At 39.4% G+C, this 26,881-nt stretch overlaps 1 protein-coding gene across 1 annotated transcript in view; it reads right to left on the reverse strand.

The window, feature by feature from the left end:
• Window positions 1-26,881, reverse strand: part of abr (ABR activator of RhoGEF and GTPase) — a 186,086-nt gene extending 159,205 nt beyond the window's left edge. Inside the window, exon 1 of the mRNA XM_084730804.1 lies at window positions 25,802-26,881. Within this exon, the coding sequence (XP_084586930.1) occupies window positions 25,802-26,606 (805 nt within the window). The 5' untranslated portion in view covers window positions 26,607-26,881. The remainder of the gene's footprint in view (window positions 1-25,801) is intronic.

A 26,881-nucleotide genomic window follows, 5' to 3' on the forward strand; every position in this document is an offset into this window, starting at 1 on the left:
TTAATAAGCCTTATTCTATGCATTTAATAAAACATCTTCTACTTGGGTAAGTCAAGTGGATAAAAACATTACGGACTTGGTGTATACATAATGAAACCATCTACACACAATTAGAGAACCGACACAAGAACTGATGCTTCAGTAGTCAATGCCAACATTGTGACATTCTTTCTACAGTATCTGGTGGGGTTGGGTCGATGGATAATGCCATTGTTCATCATTATGGCTGACAGTCATTGACCACTGAGTCCTCTACCATCATAACATGGTGATTTAAAAGTTTCTTATATTTGAGATAGTGTGATACCTCAGAGTTGCCATAGAGTGAAAATAAAAAGAGGCTGTTGCTGCTGTTCACATCACAACTAAGTTGCGTGCAATTGGTGTGAAGACCAGACCCTTTTAAACCCAGCAACGAGACAACGTCCATCACGATGTTTCAGCGTAGACTCCGTCATATGCCAATTCAGTAGACATTGCCAACCCTAGCACCAGGCATGCAATTCTTCTGGACCTGACTGAAGCAGCATCTCAGCACAAATGTCTCAGTCTGCTGTTAAATGCCAGAGAAGAAGAAGAGCGCCTATCAGCGTGGAAGAACAACAAAACGTAAAGATGGAGACAAGGGAACCTGCAGTTTCAGGTACGCCTTAACAAAAGAAAAACAGTAAAGGCTCATTTATGCTAAACGTTAGATGCACATTTGGACGCAAATGGAGCCTTCTGTCTGTAGCATGGTAGTAAGATGTAGTAGTGTTTCCCCCTTTCAATGCACCTTAAAGGCAAACATCCAGATTTATTAAAATAATTAAATGCAATTCATGTTAACCTTACGTTAACAATGTATTTTAGATACAATCTTGTTGTCCTTATGCTTAAATACACAATACCATTTTTGGGTTTTTTTCTTTATTGGTTTTTATCATGTATCAAATTGTTAAATGCACTGGTATTGGTATCAACTACTAACTTAATATGTAGAGAATATGAATCAGATATGAATGGAAATAATTTACTGGAACATAATGTATTTTACTAAAGACAAATCAACCTTACAACAAATTTAAAAAGGTATAAAATGGTTATCACTTTTAAAATGTAAAAGCCTCAACAAACAGGCTGCAGACTGATCCATTGCTGTGTTAAATCAATCAATAACAAAAAATATACTTTTATTTAAGTAACATTGTTGCAGGCTCTTAATTTGAAAGTTCAATAGGTAAAGATTTCCTGTCATATCGTCTAGAGAAAGATGGTGGTCATTGCCAGGCGTGTGCATGTGTGTCTCTGTGTACATAATTAGGCAGCATAGTAGCCCACCAGCCAATCAAACTGCCACCTACCATTCTCCCACCCCTCCATGCTCTCTGTTCTACCCAGATACCCCTGCCCCACAGCACTCCACCAACCCCACCAACCCCACCCACATCTACCCCCCTTTTTCACTCTTCCCCAACATTTCGACCCCAGTCCCAGGCCTGAGGCATAAGTGGGGATGGGGTGGAGTGGTGGTCTGTTGATAGCACTAATTTTCCAGTCACCACCCCACTTCATCTCTCAGCACTGGAACACTGACTGGTGGATGAGAATAAAGTAAACTGGAAATGTTAAAAGCCTGATCTGCTCCTGCACGACCCCCACCACCACCACCACCCACCCACTTTAAAATGTTTGCCAGCACTACTGGTTCATGAGTGTGTGTACGTGAGAGTGACAGAGAGTGGGGCTGCACACACAGGAAGCATACAGCTGTATTTCCATATGAGTGGCTTCAAAAAAGCTTAATGAAGCACTGGACTGAACCAGAATTCAGAGAAACACAAATTATTTAGGCTTAATAAAATTAGTCTCGGCAAAGAGAGGATGAAATGAAGTCATCACGACAGAAATAAAAATGAATTCTGTGATAAATATGACTGATATAAATTTGGCAAAAGAAAACTGTATTAAATTACATTTCCCATTTAAAATACCCCATATGAAAACTGTAAAAACTGTGAAACAGAGTTCAAAAATGCACCTCCACAAAATAAACAAGACAATGAGTCACATCAGTGGCTCTGCATTTAAAGGACCAGTGTGTAAGATTCAGTGGCACAGCGGTAAGTTTGCACATTGCAACTCACCTCACCTTCCCCTTTACAGCAGTGGTTCCCAAACCAGGCGGGGCATACAGCCACTGCAGGAGGGGGGGCGGTGGATGACCAGAGTAGAAATATAGAGTATAGCTGACCTTCATTTAACTAAAATTCAACTTGAATCCCTTTTTGACCTTTTTTTTTTTTTTTACTTCTGAAGGGGGGTGTGCAAGAAAAAGTTTAGGAACCACTGGCTTATGAGATGACCAAGGTTATTACAATTGATCCTTCTGAGGGACTAAATGTCTGTACAAAATATCATGACAATCAATCAAGCAGTTGTTGAGATACATCAGTGTGTATCAAAATGGTGGACCATCAGTGCCATCTATACATCCATGCTGACAACAGTTAAAAACAGTCAAAATAAATATGAAAACAATTTTACTTTTCTTGACATTTTACACCAGCATAGCATTTTTGCATTTGTTGGCACTGAAACTTGACAAAAATATTTCAATATTTTCTGATTATTTAAAGGACCAGTGTTTATAATTTAGTGGGGTCCAGCTGTGAGTGTGCAGATTGCAAACGCCTCGTTTCACCCTCTCCTTTGACACGTGTAAGACAGCGATCAGCAACCTTTACTATGAAAAGAGACATTTTTTGGCCCCAAATAATCTGTCTGAGACTGCAGCTGCATTTTCCTCTGACACATCTTTTTTTGTTTGTTTGTTTGTTTTAGGATTTGGCATCCATAGCCAGAATATGGAGATTCATGACTAGCCACCGGCAAACTTTAGAGAGAAAGGCACAGAGCCATAGATGAAGACTATGATATACATTTTTAGTTTATGAAATATTAAAAGTCATTTTTTATTTGGCATACAGCCTACATATTTTTACAACTGGTAAGAATCATTCTAGGTCTACAAAAATATTAATGAAAATTAAAACAAAAAAAGAAATGCTATTTATATTTCCATATAATTTTGTGACAAAGACACAGGGAGACACCGGTGAGGAGCAAAACAGATGCATGCAGCTCTGGAGCTGCAGATTACTGACCCCTGGTGTAAGAGAGCCCACAGTGGCTGCAAAACTCCAAGAGGCTGTATGTTAAGACAGTGTTTGGTTTATCTGTTTTGGGCTGCTGTAGAAACATGGCGGTTCAACATGGCATACTAAATGGCTCAGTCTAAGGCAATAAAAACACAATGACTCTTACATTCAGGCGATTATACACTAATGAAAATATACTTATAATAATTATTTTCAATTCTGCCAATAAATTCCTTAAAAATCTTATACACTTGACCTTTAAGAAGAACACTAAAATTAAATCATGGCTGAACACACTGAGTCTATAAATTGTACTTAAATTCATAACCTGATAGGGTACCGACAAATTGAATCTTAATCAAGTTCAACGTCCTTTCTAACAGTGTATCATGGATGTAGTATTTTTACCATCACTTGCACTCAGTCCTGTGAGGGGAACTCTCTAAACTGTGGACACACACCTTGGAGAGAGATGATGATATTCTCCAGCTGTATGTTTTTCAGACCCATTCCTTTGTTTTGGGGGTTGGGGGAGATGGCAGCGGGGACGAGCAATGACGATGCATTATTAAAAAGCTCGGAGTGCAGTTGTGATGAATGTCTGCTGCTTGTTAAATGGGAACACCTGAAATCTGGGAGTATTTTTTTATTGTTTGTTATTGTCTGCTTTAAGTGAAATAGCGTGATAACCCCCTTGGGTTTTGTTCTTACCTCAACTGCACAAATAAGTCTTTTGTCTCAGTCCTCTGTGTTTGTCATAATCACTGGATTTTTTTTCTCCATCAATTCTAGATTTTAATCAGTGGAAAACATATTAAATCATTCATCCAGCAATTACTTATTTTGTTCTCCCATTCATTATTCCTCTTCTTCAGAGTGTGTGTAGAGTAAGATTATTCTTAACATGTCTTTAATTGTTAACACCTCTCCATGAGCTCTCATCATCAGCTATTCTATCTGACTGACAGAGCTACAGAGAACTGAAGAAAACCATGAGAGCTTGTGTGTGTGTGTGTGTGTGTGTGTGTGTGTGTGTGTGTGTGTGTGTGTGCGTGTGTGTGTGTGTGTGTGTGTGTGCGTGCGCACTCATCGCAGCATGTGCTCTGGCAGACAAGACCCGCTCTCACCTCATTTGCCCTGAATCTCCCCCCTAACCCCTTCACCATCCAATTATGTGTGACGACCCTGTCTGGCTGAGCCCTCTGACATATCTGTGAGTGTGTCTGCTGTTTCTATATTAAACCAGCAGCTGATTTATGATAAGATACAGCTTCCTTAAATACAGTCCTGAGCCTGTTTGTGTCAAGGAGGAAGACAGAAGAGGGGACAAAGAGATCGAGGAAAGCATGTGTGAGTATATGTGTGTATGAATGAGACTGAAAGAGTGTGTGAGAGAGAGTATTCATCCCCTGCCAGCTGAATTCACTTTGATCTATTGAGGTCAATGTGGAAATCATCCGATTCAAGCTGTGATTGGACAGACACCAGTTAAGCAGAACTGCCCCTCCGCACACACGCTCAAACGTGCACACACTGTAAAACATCTCATGTGTTATTTATGCCGTTTGGTCATCATTTGTGTTTGATATTTGTACAGAAGAGCTTCGTGTTTCCTCTTTCACAGCCACACTTGCACAGTGAGAAGAGATAAGAGTGTCTGCCTGTGTTTGTGTGTGTAACGGACACAAGAGTACCAACAACAATCTGATTTCTGATTCTGCCTGGTTTTATCAAGTCCCAGACTATGAACTGCAAAGCCACCATTATGTTATAGGGACAAACACACATTTATACACACACACCACTAATAAGGTGGACACGAGTACAGTGAAGGTACTGATCTCTAAATAAAGAACTACTGCACTCTAGTGTTTAGTTTCTGTCAACACAAGTTCAGGGGCACAAACAAACAGTGAGTCTAGTGGACAGAAATGTTATAAAGCTAGAAGACGAATTGATGGAGAGGGACTAGACATAAGATTTGATATGCAAGAGTCCATTATTACTAGGGTTGGAGATGGAAGTCAGTACTTTTAACTAGGGATGGACAGTTAACAGTAACGGAAGCACAACGATTTGAATTTGCCCTATAGCATGAAATTTGACTTTAACATTATACTGTGCTGACCAGAAGAGCCCTCACATTCCTTGACCAATGAAAGGGTCAATGAAACAACAAGCAGAAAACAACAATCCAGAACCTATGTCAGATAACAGTGGTTACAAGGAGTAGTAATACTTCATATACTCGAGAAAAGGTCTTGTATTGTTTTTCTATTTATTATTTCTGTTTTGTTCATGCTTCAAATTATGTCGGGATACAAATTTTAGGCTGTACCAATCAGCCCTATTTTTTAAAGTTATCCACAGAATCACATTTGTACTACTGAGTACCAATTCATGGTCAATCAATCTGTGCCAAATTTCAGTACCTCAGATCTGGAAGAGTGAGAGAGAAAGAGCGAGACTATGTCACCTCTGCAGCTTATTCAAGTCACACTAAGGGCAATAGTGAGCAAAAAGCGGTTGCAAGTGTGGTTACACCTTTCAAAACTTGATGCAGACAAGTCTCGCTGCAAATATTTGTGGTGCAAAATGCAAACCTGGCCCGGGCCATACATTTAACCAGAGGAAACACCGTATGTGCTTCCTCTAAGACACATGACCGATTTCTCAGGTTATGCCCTGGTTACAGACTGACAGGCTGCAGATTGTCAGGCCCAGTTTGGGAGGGTAGAGAGAGGGGTTTTATTTTGTGTAGGGTGTAAAATGCTGTATATAAATTACTATGTTGAAATTCAGATGGTTTTTTTACAACTAGAAATGACATTTTTGTCATTAGAGAGAGGGTAAATTAAATAGAAAAATGGTACTCTTGAGTTCCAGTACCAAAATAATATTTTTGAAAGACTGACCTTTTAGTCAGCCAAACTTTCCAGCAGAGATGTGACCAGAAAATGGATAGATTATTGATGGCTGATTTTGGTGTTTGTATTTCATGGTAAAAGAAAAAGCTAAGCTTTCATCACCAATTTCATTTTTAACACAAACAGCTAAAATTAGCATTATTTTGAACTGCTACTTATGACAGTATATGTAGTATAACTACATAAAGTTGGGGGACTGACAAGAAACAGTTTAAGAGACGAATGGGCAAAGCAACAAAGGCCGAGATAATGTTACTTTCTGTCCCTGTGTGAGTCAGCCTCCAAAAATACTGTATTCTACTTTTCCCATAATGCAAATCTTTAAAATCTTTTGCCTGTTTTGATTTCCCTAACGTCCTTAATTCCCACGTCTTTAAACCCTAACATCTGTATCTCAGGCTTGGTGTTTAAAATTCTCTCTCTCAAGCCCGAGCTGACAAGCCTGATGACCCTTTAACAACGTGTCTACACAGCCACTTCAACCAGTGATCTAAACTCAATACTGAATGCATCCTGTGTTGACACACACAGAGCACAGAGCACAACTGTCATTGTAACAGATGTCCACATGGAGGTGCTGTGTCCACCTCCCCACAATCCTATTGGATCTCCTCCAGTTAGAGTGAGCTCTCAATAACATTATATCACACAATTGTTTGAGCATGCAGGATCATTCACCTCTTTATCTCTTGGGTAAGTTTCAGTCTGACAGCCTGTCTGAGTTCCTATTCTAATTATTCATGGAAGTAAAACACTCCCTAACACAGCTCTTGAAAACGTGATAGAGCTGCAGAGGGATTGGTTGGACAGAGAGGATAGAAAAAAAGCATGCACAAATGAGAGGGACACTTGCTGTAAAACTAAGAATGAAAGCTGCTTTGTGGAGGCATGAGCAGCAGACCTGCATTCACCCAGACTGGTTTAGATTTCAGCATCAACCTCATTGAGTTTCATCATAACCTGCTCTGGTTCCTGGCCCCTGCAGAGGGTATGCATTAACGTCACTTTTTCACAAACCACCCACCTCACCACAAACTGTAGCAGAGCAAACCAACAGGTGCTCTGAACATATAGAGGCTGTGACACAGAGAAGAAAACAAACATATAATCTTTAAATGTAGAAGCTGTCAGAATCGGCAGTGATCCATGAAACCCTCTAGAAAAACTGCATAAACACAATATAATAAAATGAAGGAAGTGTCTGAGAAAGTTGCAGAATTAGTGTGGCCTAAAATCCAATCCTCAGCGCAAACATAACTGTGTTGCTTTGCTCTCAGTTCATTTGCCAATTCCTCGCGGCTGGAAAGCAATTATAATAAACAGTGTCTGGTTCCACAGGGAGTTCCTCAACACTCTGCAAACAGCTTGAATTCAATGGAAGGAAGACATGACTTTCTACTGGAGTGATACCTGGCTAAGTAACTAACACTTTTTTTGGTTCCTACTTTTAATAAGTTGAAGTAAGACTTCAGACTTCAGATCTCTGAGTTCTTCTGTGCAAACAAAAGGTATATTTCTCTCAAATTTTGTTCACCAATTTGTTAAAATTCATGTTAGTTAGCACTTTTCCTTTGCTAAGATCCATCAACCTGATGCCAGGTGTAGCATATAGAGATGCTGATTAAACTGCATGCTTATTGCACAGGTGTGCCCGGACTGGTCATAATAAAAGGACACTCTAAAATGTGTAGATTTATCTTGAAAAAATACATTTATTAGGCACTGAACTATAGTTATATTATAGGCTACAGATACCATTATTTTCCCAGGAGGGTAAAGTCAGGACCCACCATACTCTGCCTGTGACTGGCTAGTATACTTATTGCCTTTGTTGATTGGATTAGATTAGAGTATTTGAAAAAAACTTTTTTGAGAGCAAACTGCACATTTTAGAGTGACCTTGGCACACGGGAAGTGCTCACTAACACAGACTAATTAACACATTTGTGAACAGCATTTTAGAGAAATATACCTTTTGTGTGCACAGAAAAAGTCTTTTTTCACTTATACTCATGAAAAATGTGAGCAAAAAGAAAAGTGTTTAATTTATGTTTTTGTTGAGTGTACAATGTCATGGCTATACTTTTAAACCTTGACCTGCAGGCCTCGTGTATCTAGTGTTTCCACATGGGATCACACACAGGGACATTCAATACCCACATCAGGAGCTCAAGTGACCTGAAACTCAAACACTTCTTTCCTTTCTCTAACAGAGACAATGACCTGGTTAGATAATCAGTAAATAAGCTTTCACATCCTGACTGTCTTACTACACAATAAATTGCGATTAACTGCTATTATTAACTGTTATATTAACAAGCTGCGGTATTAAGAAGTGGTTTCTATTGTGCCACCCATGTAAAACTTTAAATTCACCTGTCTATAAATCAACCTGCTTCTATTTCCACCTACTAACAGGAGGAAGTGAAAGTGATGAGCGTAGCAAAGACTGTCCACAAGACAACCAGACCACACTGGGACAGAGAACTGAGAATGCCTTCACACTCTAAGCACAGGTGTTTAAAAAACGCTATGCTTCAGTGGAGGCCAGTGTTTCTTTAATTCCCCAGTGTGCAGCCGACACCAAAAATAGCTTTCTTGAGAGGGATACAGAAGGGAAGGAGTGACAAACGCTGGCAAGAAAATGACGTCTTGTAGCGCTGATAAAAAAAATAACCTTGTGTTCAGGGCAAAAAGGGAGAACACCTCCTACTGTGACAGCTATAAACGTTAAAAGTCTGAGCCAAGTCTCCTTATAGAGGTGATGGTCCATGAAAGTCCATGAGAACAGTTTCCCTCTGGTTTGAACATGGCTGCCATCTGACACGGTAACACTGTCACCATGAGAACTTCACACACCAGCAGGGAAAACACTTGGCTGAAGTTCAGAGACAGAAAAAGACTAAGAATAGAACACATTTATCCTACTTAGCTTAGGATTTTGGTAGGGTTTGGTGGACTCATTTGTGCTTTATGTTATAATTTACTTTATCTGGCCTTTAAACTAGTTAAAACACAATAGCAAATAAGTAGGGAACTTGTGGTTATCAAATGTCAACATTAGTCTTCTTATACACATGAAATCATATGAAACAGCTGAATAAGGAACAATTGTTGTGTTTAGATTGTGTTCTCTGGCCCAACAAGTCTGAGTCAGCAGATGTTGACCACTGGAATATGCCTCCAACTCACTAACTACATTGCATTCAGCTTTGTTCTACAACAAGTGATCAACCTGAAATGCCACAATCTACTGACAGAGTATATGACAAAACTCCAAATGTATGTATAAGACAGGAAACAAGCCATGTGCAAGATGTTTCTCAGCATCACCTGAAAACGATTTTTTCTGGTGTAGAACAACGAGTTATGACGACTTTCCTGCAGTACTGTTACTGATGACCATTTCATTACAGATCTCTAACTCCCGGTTAATGAGCTGAATTAGATTTTAGACTCATACAGAAGCTATACAGTTGATGCATTAATTGACACATGACTGGAACATTAGTAAAATATTTAAATTTGTGTTCTTCATTTGGATTTTAGACTATTGGGTATGTTGAAAAGAAAACCAAATTTTAAAGATGGCTAAAAGCTGGGGGACCTGTAAAAGTGACATACATATAGTCACATCTTAAGTTCATTAATGCTAGCACAACACTAGCTAACGTGCTAGCTATTCAACATCAATCATTAGCTAGCTAGTTACATCTGCTCAACTGTTACTGGAGCACATAGCAAAAAGGGGTAGAACTTAAGAAGGGTTGATAATAATTTGATTTGATTGAATGATTTGATTAATTCTTTTACACAATATCATATAATTATATACAATTAAATGTTGCCACCCTTGCTAGTCAGAACCAGAAACACTAGCCGATTAAACTATTTATCAATATTGCCATTTAACAGTTGCCTCTAAGATATTTTGCAGCTGCCCACCATCAGTCGTTGCTGCATCCCCAGCAAAAAGCAGCCCCTCTCACCTAGGGCGAATACCCAATGGCCCTGTCCCAGATGTTTTTATCAGCAAAGTGGGACAGATGACAGCTCATAAAATCTATGCAGTTCGGCAGTATTTTGATGTAGAATATAAAAATAAGGCTGAATGTAGGCTATGTCAGAATAAACTGGCACGTAACCACCCAACTGGAACAACGTGTAACCACATTCAGCACAGATACGAACCTAAACATGCAAGCAGAGCAGGCTGCTGCTGCTAGCACTGCTAATGTTAGCCACACTGTGTGTCAGGCTGCCAGTTAACATCAGCTCCGGGTAAACAATGCTGGCACGGTGATCGTGTTCAGTCTGAAAAGTTGGAGCATGCAGTGAGTTATTATCATGTTTTGAAGGTTAATGCTTAATGTTCATAATTCACAGTGCAAAGTGGCACACATTTCAGTGGCATTTAAAATACAATTTGGCAATTGTAGAATGTGATTAACTGGGATCAATGTTATCTGCTTTCTAATGTTTTCTTAATGTTAGACTAGCTGACTAGTCTAACTTAAAATCTGTGTTTATGCAACAGAAATTATTCACCAGGAACATCCCTAATTTATATCATGATTTACATAATAATAATAATTTAAATCTTTTTTTCTTTATACCATAGTGTCTGGGGTTCTTTAACACATGCAGAAATCACTATGAATTGAAACCATCATTCTCAACAGTTTCAGGGGGTGCATAATCACATTTGCAGGCTGACTCCTGTCCAGTCAAAGTGGGAGTAGCGGCAGAATCATTTGAGAGTAGTGAACTGATATATGTGGCTGTGCACACCCACTGACAGTGTGTTAGAGAAGAATGCAGGGCTCTGTGGACCCATATGCACTGCGCACACACAGAAACACACCCCAGCTTCTTACCACACACACCACACTGGGGTCTCCATGGTAGCCATAGCAGTCAGCCAATCAGAAGTGACCTGGTGCTTTCTCATATTGCAAGCTTAGAGGAAGTTCTTCTACATGGTCACAATGAAAGAGTTGCTCTTTTGCGTATGTCTGCATATAAGATGTATCTAACTGATATATATATATACACATATTCACACACACACACACACACACACACACACATACATACAACTAACAAATTAATCACTAATTTAACTTTCTTCAATCAAAATCAAAATGCCCCTGTGGACTTGGAGCTACAGGGGAAAATATAAAAACAGGAAACCTTTCTTCTTCTCTCAGTATCTTCTTCTACTCTCATTTACAAATCACCACCAGTGTGATACATTAACTGATGTCACCCTTCCCAGGGCACACAAGGGGTTTGTTCATTTAGCGGTGCTGTGTGAATCGGTTAACTGACAGGAAAACCACCATTCTCAGTCGGCCGCATGTTGATTCTGCAGCTGCTCCTCTCAACTTGATTTGAACTGAGAGGATTTCATATCAGGAATGACTTTGTGTTTCCTGCACTCCTCTATTCCCCCGTGTATAAATCCTAGCTCCGAGCCATAATCTGAGTGAGATAGCTGGTTCAGTTTGTTTGTCTGGGCTTTGTTTATTAGATGGGTTGACTCAGGACATGAGAGGGTGGGTGGGGGTGAGTCCAGCTCAGCCCTGTCTCAAAGGAGCTGGGAACAGTAGCAGGAGCTTTTGTTAGTGGATGGAGGGTGCATCTTTGTGTCTGGATGACCGCCACCTCAGGCAGCCTGTAGCCTGTGCCTGCTGCTCTGAATGCGCTTCCCAGCATACCCACATCCCTAATTACAAACGCCTGGGAGGTCCACGCCTTTGTTGATTCTGGAGTGAATGCACACACATGTACAAAGGGCAGTGTGCCAATGTCCCTTAAACAGAAAGCTGGTGGAAAATCAGGAACCATTAACAAAACTCTACTTTTGCACTGAGTTCACGTAGTTGTCAGGATCAGACAAGCTGTGCTGCAATGAAGTCACTCACTTTGAGGAAACATTATCCATTTTTTGTATTATTCAATATTTTTCAGATGCAACCACAAATTTAATACTGTGTGTATTATAATGTTATAAACTATCTGAGTGGATGTATGTGCTGTGTGTAAATATTGTATATGAAGAGTTTAGGACAGAGATTTTGAAAGTAGGAGGCCGGCATCCCCAGGGGGGTCCAATGCCCTTGGACAGAACTTTCTGTGTATCTGGTGTTGTCTGAAGTTCTTGGCTCGATTGTTGAGTGTTTATGGTCGGGTTGGGTGATTTCTACCAAAGTAATTTTCATAGTGAAACATCGCAATGGACAATGGTATCATTGATATCGTTTTTTATATACCTTCTTTTATCCTTTATATGTATGTTGGATGCTGATTACAAATTGGGCAGTACTTTGTGCTGTTGCTCTTTTAGTGAATCAGGTATAAGGTCCTATTATACTAAAACCATCCTTCATTTTCACGCTCTCTGGCTGACACTTCTTCAAATACACATTAATTAGTTCTAAGGCACTATTTTAAAAAAAATCACAACGTTACAATGGTCGAGGGCTCAGTGGTCAATAACAGTCAAGCATCGCAATGGATGTCCGTCAGCCCAACCCTAGGTTAATGGATGAAACAACATAATCATGATCCAACAGACATTCACAAATTGAGCAAAACAAAGCAAAAGTAAAGTTGGGGTAATTTTTTCCAAGCTCTGGTTGACAGGAGGCCCACAGTCTCAGACTGTGAAAATCCCTGCATTAGGGTATTTGTTTGGGAGGGATTAAATGGGCTTTTTTAGTTATGACATGTCAGTTCCATGGTGTATCCAGACTGGTGCCCACAGCATGGTTTGGCCATATGACATAGTCCCAAATACATGTTTTTACATCATTGTTGCATATAGTATTTTCCTAAACTAATTTTTAAAAAAAGTGAAACAAAGACATGAAACAAATGCTCACTATATGTCACATTCAACAAATCCATAGGATATCACAACTGCCACTGTGCATCTTGTCAAGCACCTCAACTGCTTTCATTACTCATCACAGTTCCAGCAATGACTGTGGCTGCCGACGTCAGCAGACTGCAGGAGGACATCAGATCACATCACAGAATTTTATGTGAAGTGGCAGTTACACTGTGTGTTATTTCAACTTGGGATTGCACTGAGGGAAATCCTGTGATGATGAAAAATACCCCTTAGAAGTAACCACACTTCTGGTAAAGTCACCAGGGGCTGCATTACAGAAACTTTGTATTTTGAGTCTTAAAGTAAGATAGGAAGAGTTAAAGATTATTCAGTATTACAGAAGCCAATCCCAGCTAAATTTATGAATCCTATCTTATCTTCCTACATTTGAACTTTTGGTCAAATATGTAGAGAAATCCAAAGATTTATTTTTTGGAAAATTTACAACGATGCTAACTTGAAGAAAGAAAGAAAGAGACAGCTAGGATGATAGACACAGTCTCACCGTATCCAGCATCCTTTGTGTAACAGTAATAAAAGACCAGCTGTATGGCTGACACTTAATAACGCTACCATTAACTAGTTAATAACTTAACTACTACTACAGTTTACCATAAAGTTAGGAGAGTTTAGCGAAATTAGGATGCTTGTGCGACATACTTAAAGTTGGATAGGAACTTTGATTTAAGAAGTGTTCATATGTAACGTTTTTTCCTAAATCAGATGTAAATGCTCATTACCATGGTTACCAAAAAGTTAAGATAGGATCTGCAAGTTAGGAAGTTTCTGTAATATGCCCCCAGGTCCAGTTAAGTTTATTACAACAGACTGCAATGACAAATGGAATAGTCACATAAATTTAGAGAGAAATAGAGGATACTGATATAAAAAACATCTAACAAGAAACAGATGAGAAACAGATCCTGGCCTTTTTCTTTGTGTGCATGCTCTTGTGTACATGTTGTTCTAGATGTATATACAGATAAGCGAGCATCAGGCAACACTAAAGCGCTGCTGCACTGCAAGTCCTGGCTTTGCATTTCACACCTCAGATATAGAACTATGGTCAAGGGTTCCACACACGCACACATTCAACTCCTGCATCCACCCTCTGAACCAGCGATGATGCTGCAAAACCCACACCTCCTCCTCTATCACAGATACATCCTGTCTGCCTGCCTGCACAGCCACCACGACACATTCATCACCAAGGTAACACAGGGACAAGTCAGTCCAGAAATAGTATTTGAGTTTGGAGGATTTAAAGCCATGGGTTCTTTGATTGTGTTCACAATGAGGAGATTTTAGATGTGAAGAACTTGAAAAATTGTTGCACTGTTCCCATTACTGAGATTATTGGGGAGGATACAATGTAGGAACATAATAATAATTCTACTTCCAGTCATGGAGATTTTGCAGTATAATCATTAATTGGCTGCATCGTCACAGTATCAAATCAAAGCTTTTCAAAGGGGAAAAAAAATCAAAGTGCAAGAGGATTTTCTCTCTAATCACTAGGTCTAAGGAATGTGAAAACATAGTGAAAAAATGGCCATCATAGGTGACATCTTAAAAATTACCCTAAGATATTTAGTTTACAACCATACATGACAAAAAATACATTAGAGAAACTGGGACAGGCAAATGTTTTGCATTTTGCTTTAAAGGTGACTGCTGATCAATTTTAATTACAAAATTGCAAAGTTAAGAACAGTCTCCCAGACGCAGGCGCAGCACCATGGGTTTGTTACGTATCAATGAAAACACACATCACAAAGGACATGATGGCATTTCTAATCACTGAGAGGTTTTCAAGATATCTCAACAAAACCTTGATAATAATGAGAACCATGATATTTTTGGTTACTCTAATCATCATATGAAATTTTCATCTGTAATATAAACACATCTCCCATAGTAGAAATTCCATATTATTATGCTTACTGTCATCCTGAAGGCCCAATGGCAGATGCAGACATTTTAAAAAGCTTTTTTAAAAAGGACACAAAAATAAATAAGCAAATAAGAAAACTGCTGCTTACAGTTTTTTTCACTGGTGCCCGTTTGTTCTTCACAAATTTGTCTAAATGATCAGGATCTTAGGATGGGAGCTAAATTTGGAGTGTTGAAGGAATGCGATTTGGCTCCTCTTCACATGCCCAACACTGAGCAATAAATGCAAATAGCAACTTTGCTATCTGTTTTGGGCACTTCAAAAAGCCGCCACAACACAGACACAAAACAGCGCATGAAAATAATTACGGCTTTGTCTTATCATACTGTCATACTGGCAGAAATGTTTAGTTTAGGACAATAGTAATGTTTAATTTTAAAGCCTTTATCAGCTGATACTATTTACGTGTTGATATCAATGTGCATTCATCTTCTGAATATTACGTTTTTCATCTTTCTTTCTTTGGAAATCTTTATGCCATGATGTGAACACTTTCAATGGAAGTAGAAGTCTAAAGCTAGGCCTGTCATTTTGTCTATAAAATATAGGGATGTCAGGATATCCCAGAGTCCATGGGAAATTTTCTGTCAGATTAACATGTAATTAATGCAAAGATATTTAATTTACAAACATATTCAAAAAGAAGCCAATTCCAACACTTTGACCAATCAAACAGTAAGCTTCTAAAATAGATTCGTTTTCTCTGAAAAACATTAAGAATGTTATGAATCTGTGTTTCCCTTTATGTTTATGTGCTAGAGGCAAACATACCATACCATGGCTGACATACCAGAGGAGCAGCTATATGTCTTCCCAGGCTCCACAGCAGTGTTGCCTGGGAAATAACGCACATGAGTCTTGGGAGAGATTTATCCCAATTTGTGGGGACGTTTGACTACATTCTTTGTGGACAGCCTACCAAACAGTACAACCTTCACTTTGCGGTAAGACAATGCAGTAACTTAAGCTGTCACACTGTCCTTTAATAATACAAATAAACCAGACATGCATACACAGGGTATAAACTGAGGCCTAACAGCCTGAAAACTTTAATTCACAAGTTTACGAGAGAAACACAAACACATCAAACAGTCTGAGCTGCCTTTTACACCACAGAGAATTGTGTAAAATGGAAACAATATGACAGGCTCATAGTTCCCCTGCTGCACATGCTTTTCAGGACGGGTCCAGACAAGCCCTGCTTATCTGAGGCAACGAGGAGCCAACCCAGGGGAAAGAGAAATATGTGTGTCATATCCAACTACCACAGTCTAGAAGAGTGACAAGAACAGGTTTGTTCTCCAGTTTTCTGAACAAGTGTTGGCTGAACTTGTTCCTTCTCACATCTAGTCATCAACACCAACCATGCAACAGCCTCATTACAAGTAATCAGAGATTAATTTCTCTCATGCCTACAATACACAAAGACATAAAAACTAAATCTATTAGCAGGATGATACAGCATGTGCTGCCAAGCCTTCCTGGTGATACACTTTTACTCATTACATTACAGCAGCAGTTCATTGTGCCAAAAAGCACTATTGTAAAAACCTGTCACATTTTTTGGGGAAATGTATTTCCTAATCTTATTTAATACTTCCTGTGATTAGACTGAGGTGAGTTATGATCTAACTTTGAAGGAACTGGAAATTCATAAATGCAGCCCTTTTTCTCTTCAGCGTTGACACTGTCATGTTGGATTTGATCATCTATTATTGTTTTGATTATCTCACTTTGCAAACACCCTGGGCCTAACAGGACTAGAAGTGGGACCAAGTCATCGTTTTACAAGTCCAAAATGGGTCTCAAGTTTGTCCTCTCAACTCCCAAGTCAAGACACACAAATCCCCAGTGTTACACTTTGAGTTTTGAGTCCTAAACAAGTCATAATGTAATAGCTGAGTTTCCAGCGTCATTGATTTACAAAGTTAAAAGCTGTTAAGTTAATGTTAGCCAAGAGTATTAGCTCACTAACATTAACATTAACATCAACCTTGTCTAGGGATGACACTATAACCAGTCTGGTGATAAACCACAATAGAATCCCTAATGATATTTTATGGTATTATCATTTAAAATTTTAATTGTGATAACTGTGTCTGATGAGCATACTTTGAAAACAAAGGATGTAATGCCATTTCAAAAAATTGAGAGGTTTTTTGAATAAAACTTGAGTATCAAGTGAAGTCAGGAGTCACTCGTGTTATAGTTCATGTCGGATGCAACTTTTTTGATTTTGTCGAGTTTAAAAGTCATCAAATTTGTGACACGATTCTGACACGAGTGCAAGTCATGTGACTCCAGTCCACAGCTCTGAACAGGACTATCTAAATACAGCCTATACCCTGCAGTGCCAGCATTAAGCATGCTGCTCCCTATAATTGAATGTTTTGACAGGGCTGTCACGTCAAGACTTTAATTCCAAAATGACAGGTTCACAGTCCAGAACAGAAATACTTGTTACCACAGAAAATCTCTCATTAGTGTTACCACAAGATATTTAAAATAATTACTATATCGGGATTTGCTTGTCTCAGTTATACAGATTTTCAAATGCAAATACTTGAACTTTCAAGACTGCTGCTACACATTTGATTGTGAACTTTACATGCACTAAGAGAGTTTTTTCTTGCCTGGCTCTTTTCTGGGCTACCAGATGCTTGACAGAGAAGTGTGTTATAGGTAAGAGGAAGGGGAAACAGCCCTCTCAAATGATCCATCCTGTTGGCAAAGTGGCTCAAGAACAAACACAGTGACTGAAGAACAACAGCTCTTGATATTCTGACCCGATGAACTTAAAGCAAATTATTACTTTCACTGTTTAAGCTGAAACTTTATCACCAGTTCAACAGTGAGTCATGACACGTTACTGTGAGCCGTGCAGAAATACAAACAGATTCCTCTGTGCAGATCAAAGATGCTGTGGGCTAAAAATAAGCAAGGTATTACACATGCTCCCTCAGTCTACCTCAGTTTTGCTCATGCATTCAATAAAAAGCAGATACTTCACCATTCAACTCTGCGGTATGTCGATGTCCCCAGCCAACATTAGTCCCTTTCAGAAGTTGTGGCAGGCTCATTTTTAAAACTGTTTTATGTACAACCTTGCTTGATATATGACTTCAGGTGCTCAACAGTCCAGGGTCTCTGTTGTAGTACTTTGCACTTCATAATGTGCCACATATTTTCAATGGAAGAAAGGTCTGGACTGCAGGAAGGCCGATCTAGTACCCACACTCTTTTATTATGGAGCCACACTGTTGTAACACGTGCAGAGTGTGTCTTGATGTTGTATTGCTCAAATAAGCGGAGATGTCCCTGAAAAAGACGTTGTCTGCATGGCAGCATATGTTGCTCCAAAACCTGTGGGTACGTCTCAGCATTAATGATGCCTTCACAGATGACAAGTTACCCATGATGCCACTGACATTAACAAATCCCCATCACATGTGCTGGTTTATAAAACTTGCTAACAGATTAATAAAAATCTGGATGGTCCTTTTCCAATTTATTTTAGAGAACACAATGTCCATGGTTTCTTAAAACAACTTGAAATGAGGACTGGCCAGACCGCAGCACACTTTTCCACTCTCAGTCAGTCCATCTTGAATGTGCTCGGACCCAGAGAAACTCCATCCCATAGAGACCCGGCCATTCAGAGGATGTTCAGCTTTCATGAGTGTATTTACAATAAGGCGGTCTCTGGCAATTGCCACAACAGCAATATTTGCCATCTAATTAATGAAAAATGCAATTCTTTCAGAAATCTCCAAATGTCAAAAGTTTCTAATACTAAATCAAAGCATGTATTTTTCTATGGTGTTCCTATTTGGGGGATTTTTGACCATATTTATCAGTTCCCAAGAAGTAAAAAATGGTAATTTCCCACCCCAAAAACTCATAATAGAGTCATAATAGAGCATGGAAGTCATAATAGAGCATGGAAATGACCATCATGTACTTCACTCGTATTAATATAATATAAATGCGAACAGGTGAATAACACAATGATTATTATAAATGTTTACTACAGATTTGTGACTAAGAAAACAACTTGTCACAGAGTGCTGGGCTGAGTCTAAAAATAACCTTACAGTTCTCAGCTTTCAGATATATACTCTTGACTTGCTAATCCCCCAGAATCTCCTGTTCCTCCCCTAAAAATCATAAAAATGACTGTAAGTAAGTAGGGAGGTGAGGGAGTGGAGGAGGTTAAATAGTTGCTGGAGTCTGTCTATCACTCCTAATAGCTGTGTCTGCTGAATGCTGGCACGCCTGAGCAGAACTAATGCAAAACAAACACCAGTGAAAACTATTTTCAATTTTCAGACTCGCTCTGTGAGATTTCTGAAACAACAGAATCATCAAAAGACAAACAGCTTAGGTTAGCAGCAGTCTTGAAATAACAGCAGATTAGATCAACACTGTGCTGTGAATCAGAGGTGAATCAGGAACTTTACAGAGAGCCCAGACCTTTGGCTTCAGACACACATGACCTGGTGGATGACCTCTTCCCAGCAGACGCACATTACACAAAGGTACCAGCGTGAGCAAGACCCCTGGCATGAGCCCACTGCTGGTGTGTATGGGTGCGTGGGAGTAAAAGAGGACAGCGTCCCATAACGCCAAGTGACAGTGGGCCAACCAACTGCTGTTTCTTCAATTAAAAAACTTAACCCCACAGCCAAACAGGCAGAGGCCCCTGAAAATGTCTCTCAGTCTTCCCACACACAGCTCCACACACCCTCCATTGTTTTCAGCCACAATCACTGATTATCCCCGTCGTCAACATCAATATCCTGCTGTACAACAAAGATGGAATAGATTAAGAGCCTTACAGTAAGTGCTGCTTTTCCTCACTGACCCACAGATTTATGGAAAAACATGTCCCCTAACCTACAACAAAGGAAGAGAAACAGTGTGTCATGATCAGTAAACAATGCAGGTGTTTACTTTTCTTTTCCGAGATTCGTCCAATTTTGTATTTGAGATCCGAGAAAGCCCTTGAGACACAAAACACTTTCACTCTGAGTCATGTTCATCAACTGTCTTTCAGAGCCATTTCCCACACATTAATGCCTCCTTAATAAAGTCCAACATTTCAACAGAGGTGGGCCTTTAAATGACAACCATTAAATATGACATAATATTAAATTTTCCCCTTTAGCTTGCAATTATTTCAACATCTAATCAAACAGAGGCAGAGTGCCTTCTTCAGTCAATCTAACATGCAGAAAAAGCCTTACATGGGGCTGCGCCAACACGGATTAATTTGATCTAAAATTAGTTCTTATCAGAGTTTAGCAAAGCTAGGTTTAAAATCATCAATTAAAAATTAATATTAGTTCAGGAAATCCAAGTTTACTGATGTAAACAGAAATTAAATAGAGTTTAACCAGGAGATGTTTGCTGACCGAATGTAATATAAATAAATCAATCAATCATGTGCTGTCAGGACCTAGTAAATATAAAAGAGAAGGGGAAAACATTACGTTTTGGCTGCTGTGTATTTCTTAACAAAATGGTACATCGTTTGCTATTAATTAAAAAGTTAGGCTAATTAATGCTGCTCGTGATGGCTTAGCAGAGACAATTTAAGTAATTCTCCTTCATTAGTCAAATGGAGAAATGTGTCCAAATATTATAAGATGAAAAAAAAAGACAATGGCACCCAAGTGAAAAAGAGACTGTTTGGCAGCAACTGACAGACTGTTTTAAGAGATCAACTACTGAAAGAAAGAGATACATCATAAAACTCAATTGGGTCGAGCCTGTCCCTTATCTTTCTTCAAAGTTATTTTGCTCAATCCATCTCAAGAAGGAAGCCATTTAAAAAGTTACACCTCTTCTAGTGATAGTTTAAAGTTAATACTGGGTCACAATTTAGTTTTAAAGTTTTAAATATTGCTGCAACAGATTTAAATTTAATCTAGAAAAAAAAATGAACTGAAGTTGAAGTTTAAAGAGAGGTTTGAATTTAATCTTTTTATGTTTAAACTAGTTAAAAAGTTTGGTAGAATATAATTTAAAGTTGTTCATGGTGATGATTTTATCATGTTTTAAAAAGCTAATCCTTGCTGATGCAGCCCAGCATTAGTGTCAGTGACAAACAGGCTCCAGTGGAATGAATGCTGAGAGGAAGCACTGAACCTGAAGATGTCATCCTGCTATCTGTTAATACTTCCATATTTTGGGATTCTCATTTCCCCAAATTCTTTAATATAATTCAGACTACTTGATATCAAGCAAATCACTTAAGTTGTCGTTAAATAGCATCAACAGAACAAGAAAGACAAAACTATGAGGTTAAAATTTGCACTAAGGCACCCATAATCCTCAAATATTGAAGAACAGACACAAGTACAACGATGTGTCACAAAAAACATTTTGTCTGCTCAAAAAGCCTTCCTCAATCTATTCTCGTGTTCAAGTTAGTCATTCGCTCTTGACTCAAAACATGCAGACAATCTCAGTCAATATTGCCACACTTTCTTGAGGAAGTCTCAAAGTAAGCCACAACACAGCGTGAATCCTGCTTCCTGGATTAGACTTCGTTTTATTACATTAACTCACAGATCCCTTCTTCTCCAGGGCTGTGAAGTAAACAGTTTTAGGCTATCAACCCTTCATGTTAGAGAACTATGAATAGTACTAACAAGTCATTGGTGAGGGCTTTGATTTTTGGTCCAAATTGATGCAATTATTCCTGTTGAACTGGGACCATAAAGGAAAAACTTGTTTGACTTTTTGGGAGATAAGTTTATCACTGGGAGTTACATGAGAGGATTAATACCACTCTCATGTCTGTACCGTAGCTACAGTCAGGAGACAGTTAGCTTAGCTTAGCACAAAGACTGGAAACAGGAGATAAGAGCTCGCCTGATCTGTCCAAACATAACAAAATCCACCTTCCAACATTTCAAAAGTCTGTTAATTAGCATGCAATATATTGCTTGTTTGATCCAAAACCTGAAGTGTCAAAACAACACAAGCAGTGTCAGACCATTTCTTGGACAGGAGAAGTCATTTCCCAAAGTCTCAGTGGTTGCCTGGCAACCTGACAATCACGCCAAGACTTAAGGAAGTTACAACATGCTGGTAAAAAACAGTCCAGCACATAAACCCCCTGAAAACCATGCCAAACCATACTTTGATTCAGGCTAACCGTTTCCCCCTGCTTCTGGTCTTTGTGCTGAGCTAAGCTAACTGACTAACAGTACTAGTTTCATATTTACAGTGCAGACCTGACAGTGGTGTCAATCTTCCCATCTGACTCTTGGCAGGAAGGCAAAAAAAAGCATATGAGCATATTTCCCAAGTGTCAAGCTGTTTCTTGAGGGTGTCGGTTCATCAGGAACATACAAACCAGGAGTTTGCTTGTCAGTGAACTTTATATGAATAAAGTTACTCTCATTCACTACAATTAGATTAATTTAATTAACCTAATTTATATTTAACCTGTGTCAAAATATCACACTTGTGTATTACAGCAGTGAAATCCCAAACATTGTTGGCTTGCATGTTAATGAAGCAGAAACCCTCGTATGGAGAACAAAAAAACACATCTTCAAGTCTCCAAATGCAAAAAGGCAGCAGTATGGCAGCCACAGTATTATGGCTGCAATATTTTCCACATTATATCTTTTGTTTTTTTAGATTATTCTATATTGCTTGTCTCTTGAATAATATGTATAATTGTGTTGACTGAAATTGTAATTGTAATTGCAATATGCAATACAAAATTATTAAGATTTGACATTTGTAGGGTCCGTACCAAACAAATTAAAACCAAACAAATTTTCTTACATCTGGAGAACAAGATTTGTCGGTCCGGACATCTCTGGAGCACTACAGTACTTTATTATAATGCTGTTTTGTTATACATTTTTCCTTTATCAAAACATTGCAGGGTTCATTGAAGGCCTATGTAAGTATTTAAGTGGTGAATTAAGCACTCTGGTGGCTCAGTTGGTAGAGCATGCAGCCCATGTACAGAGGTTATCAGTCCTCAGCAGCAATCATGGGTTTGATTCCCACCTGTATGCATCTTCCCCCCAACTGTCTCCCCCATTACCTGTTTATCTAATGCTGTCTTGTCAATAAAGGCTAAAAAGCTGAAAAATAACCTACAGCTGAACTCCCAAGCAGCACCTGTCTGACATCATATCAGGAGTAAGACTTGAATGAATACAGAGACAAGACTTGCACTGCAACAAATTAAATCTGAACCAAAGTTTAAAACATAGGAAAGTGACTAATGCCTGTGTTAAAGGGCTTTTTTTTTCTGATTTGCAGCCAAACGAAAAAAAAAGACCCAAGTGGTTGCAAAAAAAAGTCAAAACACTGGATATGTCTGTGTCGACTCTGCCTCAGTTCTCTTAACTCCCAACCCATCCACACTGCAGCTCTTCTCAGGCTGATCTGACACCAACACGTGCTAAAACTGAGACATCTGTTCCCAAAGGTCAGATCCCGGTTCCTTTATGACAGGCTCCTTGATAGACTATTCAGTATAAAAAGGGAAATACAAGAATACATTAATGCAACACCATATAATTTCTCTGTTAACATGCTATCCTTAAATAACAGAAACAGAACACCATGGTCACAGTTTGTGGTAAACCACTAATCTGCATGGTTAAAAAAAACGGTGATGCTGTAGCAGAGGTTTTCACAGGAAATCTTCAGATTTTCCTGTTTTGCCCCCACCTGTACCATGTTATTTTGCAGCACACTTTGTAGTAATAGGTATTAGTCACCTTACGTCCAGTTCGCTATCTATCTACAACACCACTTAGAGCATTTAGTTTACATTAAGCCTGATCCTGAGCCAAACTCAGGCAGAGTCTCTTTTGTTTCATGATGTCTGCTCCAAGCTGGCGAGTCACGGCAGGAGGAAACAAGAGCCAAAAATAAATAAATCACATAACATTGTTGATCGATGGAAAGCCACTGTGTATTGCATGACAGTGAATGAGGCAGCGCTAACATATTGACCAGCTGTGTGCACACTGAGGTGATTAAAGTCAAATGTAATGCTTGTATTGGTTTATAGCAGCCGGCATGCTATATTTAATCTAAATCCAGTTGTGGAATGTAACCAACTACATTTACTCAAGTACTATATTTAAGTACAAATCTGAGTTACCTTCTTCTTCCCTGCATCTCGGAGGCAAATGTTGCATTTTCTATTCAACTACATTTGTCTGGCAGCTTTAGTTACTAGTTACTTTTCAGATTACAATTATTATACCCTTCTTGTCCAGTGAAACATTTATTTCCAAATGTGTGATAAGGTGAAGGATGAACTGTTCCCTCTTGTACTTATTTAGCTAAATAACCTCTACAGACACCCATGGTTCAGCCGGAAAATGCATCACTGCAAAGCTGAAAACAGAGCAGTTTTTCTGAGCCTGTGAAAAGATGATTTTTTAGAGATACCCGGTTCTCATAGGATGATGACGATAGAAACATATGATGATCTTATAAAATATGATGCACTGCTGTAGATTAAACAACCCAACAGTATGGGAAGCAGTTAAAACATCTCAAACTTAAAGATATACAGCAGTAAAATGCAAACATAGACATTAATACAGCAGTAATATTAATCCAAGAACATAAAAAATTCAGTAGAACACTGACAATTTACTACTTTTGATACTTTTAGTTAACTTTGTAGATACATACTTTTACTTGAGTAAGGTTTTGAATGCAGGGTTTTTACTTGTAATATTTTCACTGTGTGGTATTAGTACTTGTACTTGAGTAATGCTTCTTCCACCACTGATTAAATTTATACAGCCATCTGTAGAGATGTTTAGTTCCCTTATGTCTTGTCCTTTGTAACACTCAACATGCCTTCATTTCCCAAATGTCAGGCCCCTTGCCACACTTAAAATGCATTAGCTCTGTTTAAGCCAGATCCTCACCTGGGGTCTTTCTGACTTCCACTACAAATGAGAAGCAAGACTTCAGGTGAGTGTCACTGACTGCACAGTTCTGTTCACTTCTGTCAGTCCAAGTCAAAAAGTCCAAAAGTCAAAATCAAATATCATAATATTTTTTTCACAGCAGCCATATTGATGTGAAATAGCAGTGTAAACAGTGAAAGTAATATCACTGGTAACACCTGCATGTTTCATATCAATATAGCTGCCAAGCATAAGGTTGGTGTTTTCGCAAAATATAAACACAATGAGATTTTTGATAAATAAACACCAGTAATGTGGATATAATGACTAAGTGGGTTAAGGCAAATAATAGAACAGTCTGGTGAGTTCAGAAAATGACATCACTTTACTGTAATTCAGCCTTTAAAACCAGGAAAAGACAATCATGCCATATCACGATTAAGGCCCAACACATACTGGATTTTTGGGGCCGATGCTGATACAGGTGTCAGGGAATTTAAAATATCGATATATAGGCCGACATTCCTTATTTATATATATAATATCCAAAATGGCATTAGGGCACTAAAACAGTAAAGTGTCACTGAAATTTTTAATAATTATATAAACGACTTTAACATAAAAAACACAAAGAGAATAACATGAATTAAGGAAAATGATTAAATACACATAAAATGGCTATAAAATAACTAATGTCATTTTAGACAAAGTTTATTGTTGCCAAGCCAATAACAGGCCGATTATATCTGCTGACCATTATAAGTCTGGCTATAATCACAACATAACAGCATCCAAAATCTAAGAGGATATCTATTCTCTCTATACCGACCTAATATTGTTATGTTGCCCAGCCCACCATGTCATCTTAAACTGTATTTGTTGAAGTAGTGATATTGTGCAATTGATATTTATATTGATCATGTAGCTGCCAGCAGTAATAGCAGCAGAGACAGTGTTGACATTGTTACCTGCAGAGGAGGAGTCGTCATGGTCGGAGCTCAGGTATCCATCACTCCTCCTGTCCGGGGTGCTGCAGCCGGAGCCGCGGGAGGCTCTGCGGTGAATCTGCGGGAAGGACGGGGACAGCCTGCCGTCGTCGGAGTCAAAGTCCCTGCTGTGGCGGAAAGGCCGCCGGGTGTCCCGGTAGGAGCCTGACGTCCTCTGGTTGTCCCTGCCGACGACCTTCGGTGTCAACAAGTTATTCCTGACGAAATTCTCATTCAGCTCCGCATCCTCGTACTCTCTGTCGCTGCCCGGGTCGTTATCAGCCGGCTGGGAGACTGGAGCAGCTTCTCTCTGGAAGTTGGGTTTCGGTGGCGGGACGGGGATGGGGACGGGCTTGCCCGTCCTCCCGCTAAACCTGCTCTTCTCCCGGCCGAAGGAGCTTCTAATTCCCGCTGTGTTACCTGCAACGTGGGACTTCACGCCTCCAGAGTCGGACACCTTGTTCCTCTGCTGCCCGTCGCCCACATCTTGCGGTTTACTCATATTCCCATAATTCTTAGAGAAGCCAAACGTGTCAGCGGCGTTAAAGTTTTCATCTTTTCCGTCGAACCTCTCCGGGTCGTTCCTCTTCTGCCTTGACACGGTGGTCTGCAGGTAAATCACCTTGAATTTCTCCTCCGCCAGAGCCTTCTGGAGCCTCTTCAGGTTGCTTTTACATGTCTCCAGCTCCAGCTCGATGTCCTCCACAGAGTTCAAGTCCATTTGAGGCACTTCTCCGTCTGGAAATTCATTTCTCCAGTGTTTTGCGAATTCCTCCTGTTCCCACATATCGATGTTCAGAGCGGGCTTTCCGCCAGCCGCAGTTAGACAGAAACGTTGAAGCTAACTGTCCTGCGTCCTCACCCACAGTTTAACGGCGTGTCTGTCGCATATACCCTCCCTTCCTCTGCTGTCCTGTCCTCCTCTGATATCTCACTACAGTCTGTCGATATTAAGCGGACTAGATTCTCACCATCTTCAGCCTCCCACACACACAAATATCAAGCGGACATCTGCACTGAGAGATGCGGATAACAAGTTTGCCACCAGAGTGAAAAGTTTCG

The sequence above is a fragment of the Lutjanus erythropterus genome, chromosome 11 (genome assembly GCF_056507025.1).
Source record: "Lutjanus erythropterus isolate fLutEry1 chromosome 11, fLutEry1.hap2, whole genome shotgun sequence".
NCBI lineage: Eukaryota > Metazoa > Chordata > Actinopteri > Lutjaniformes > Lutjanidae > Lutjanus > Lutjanus erythropterus.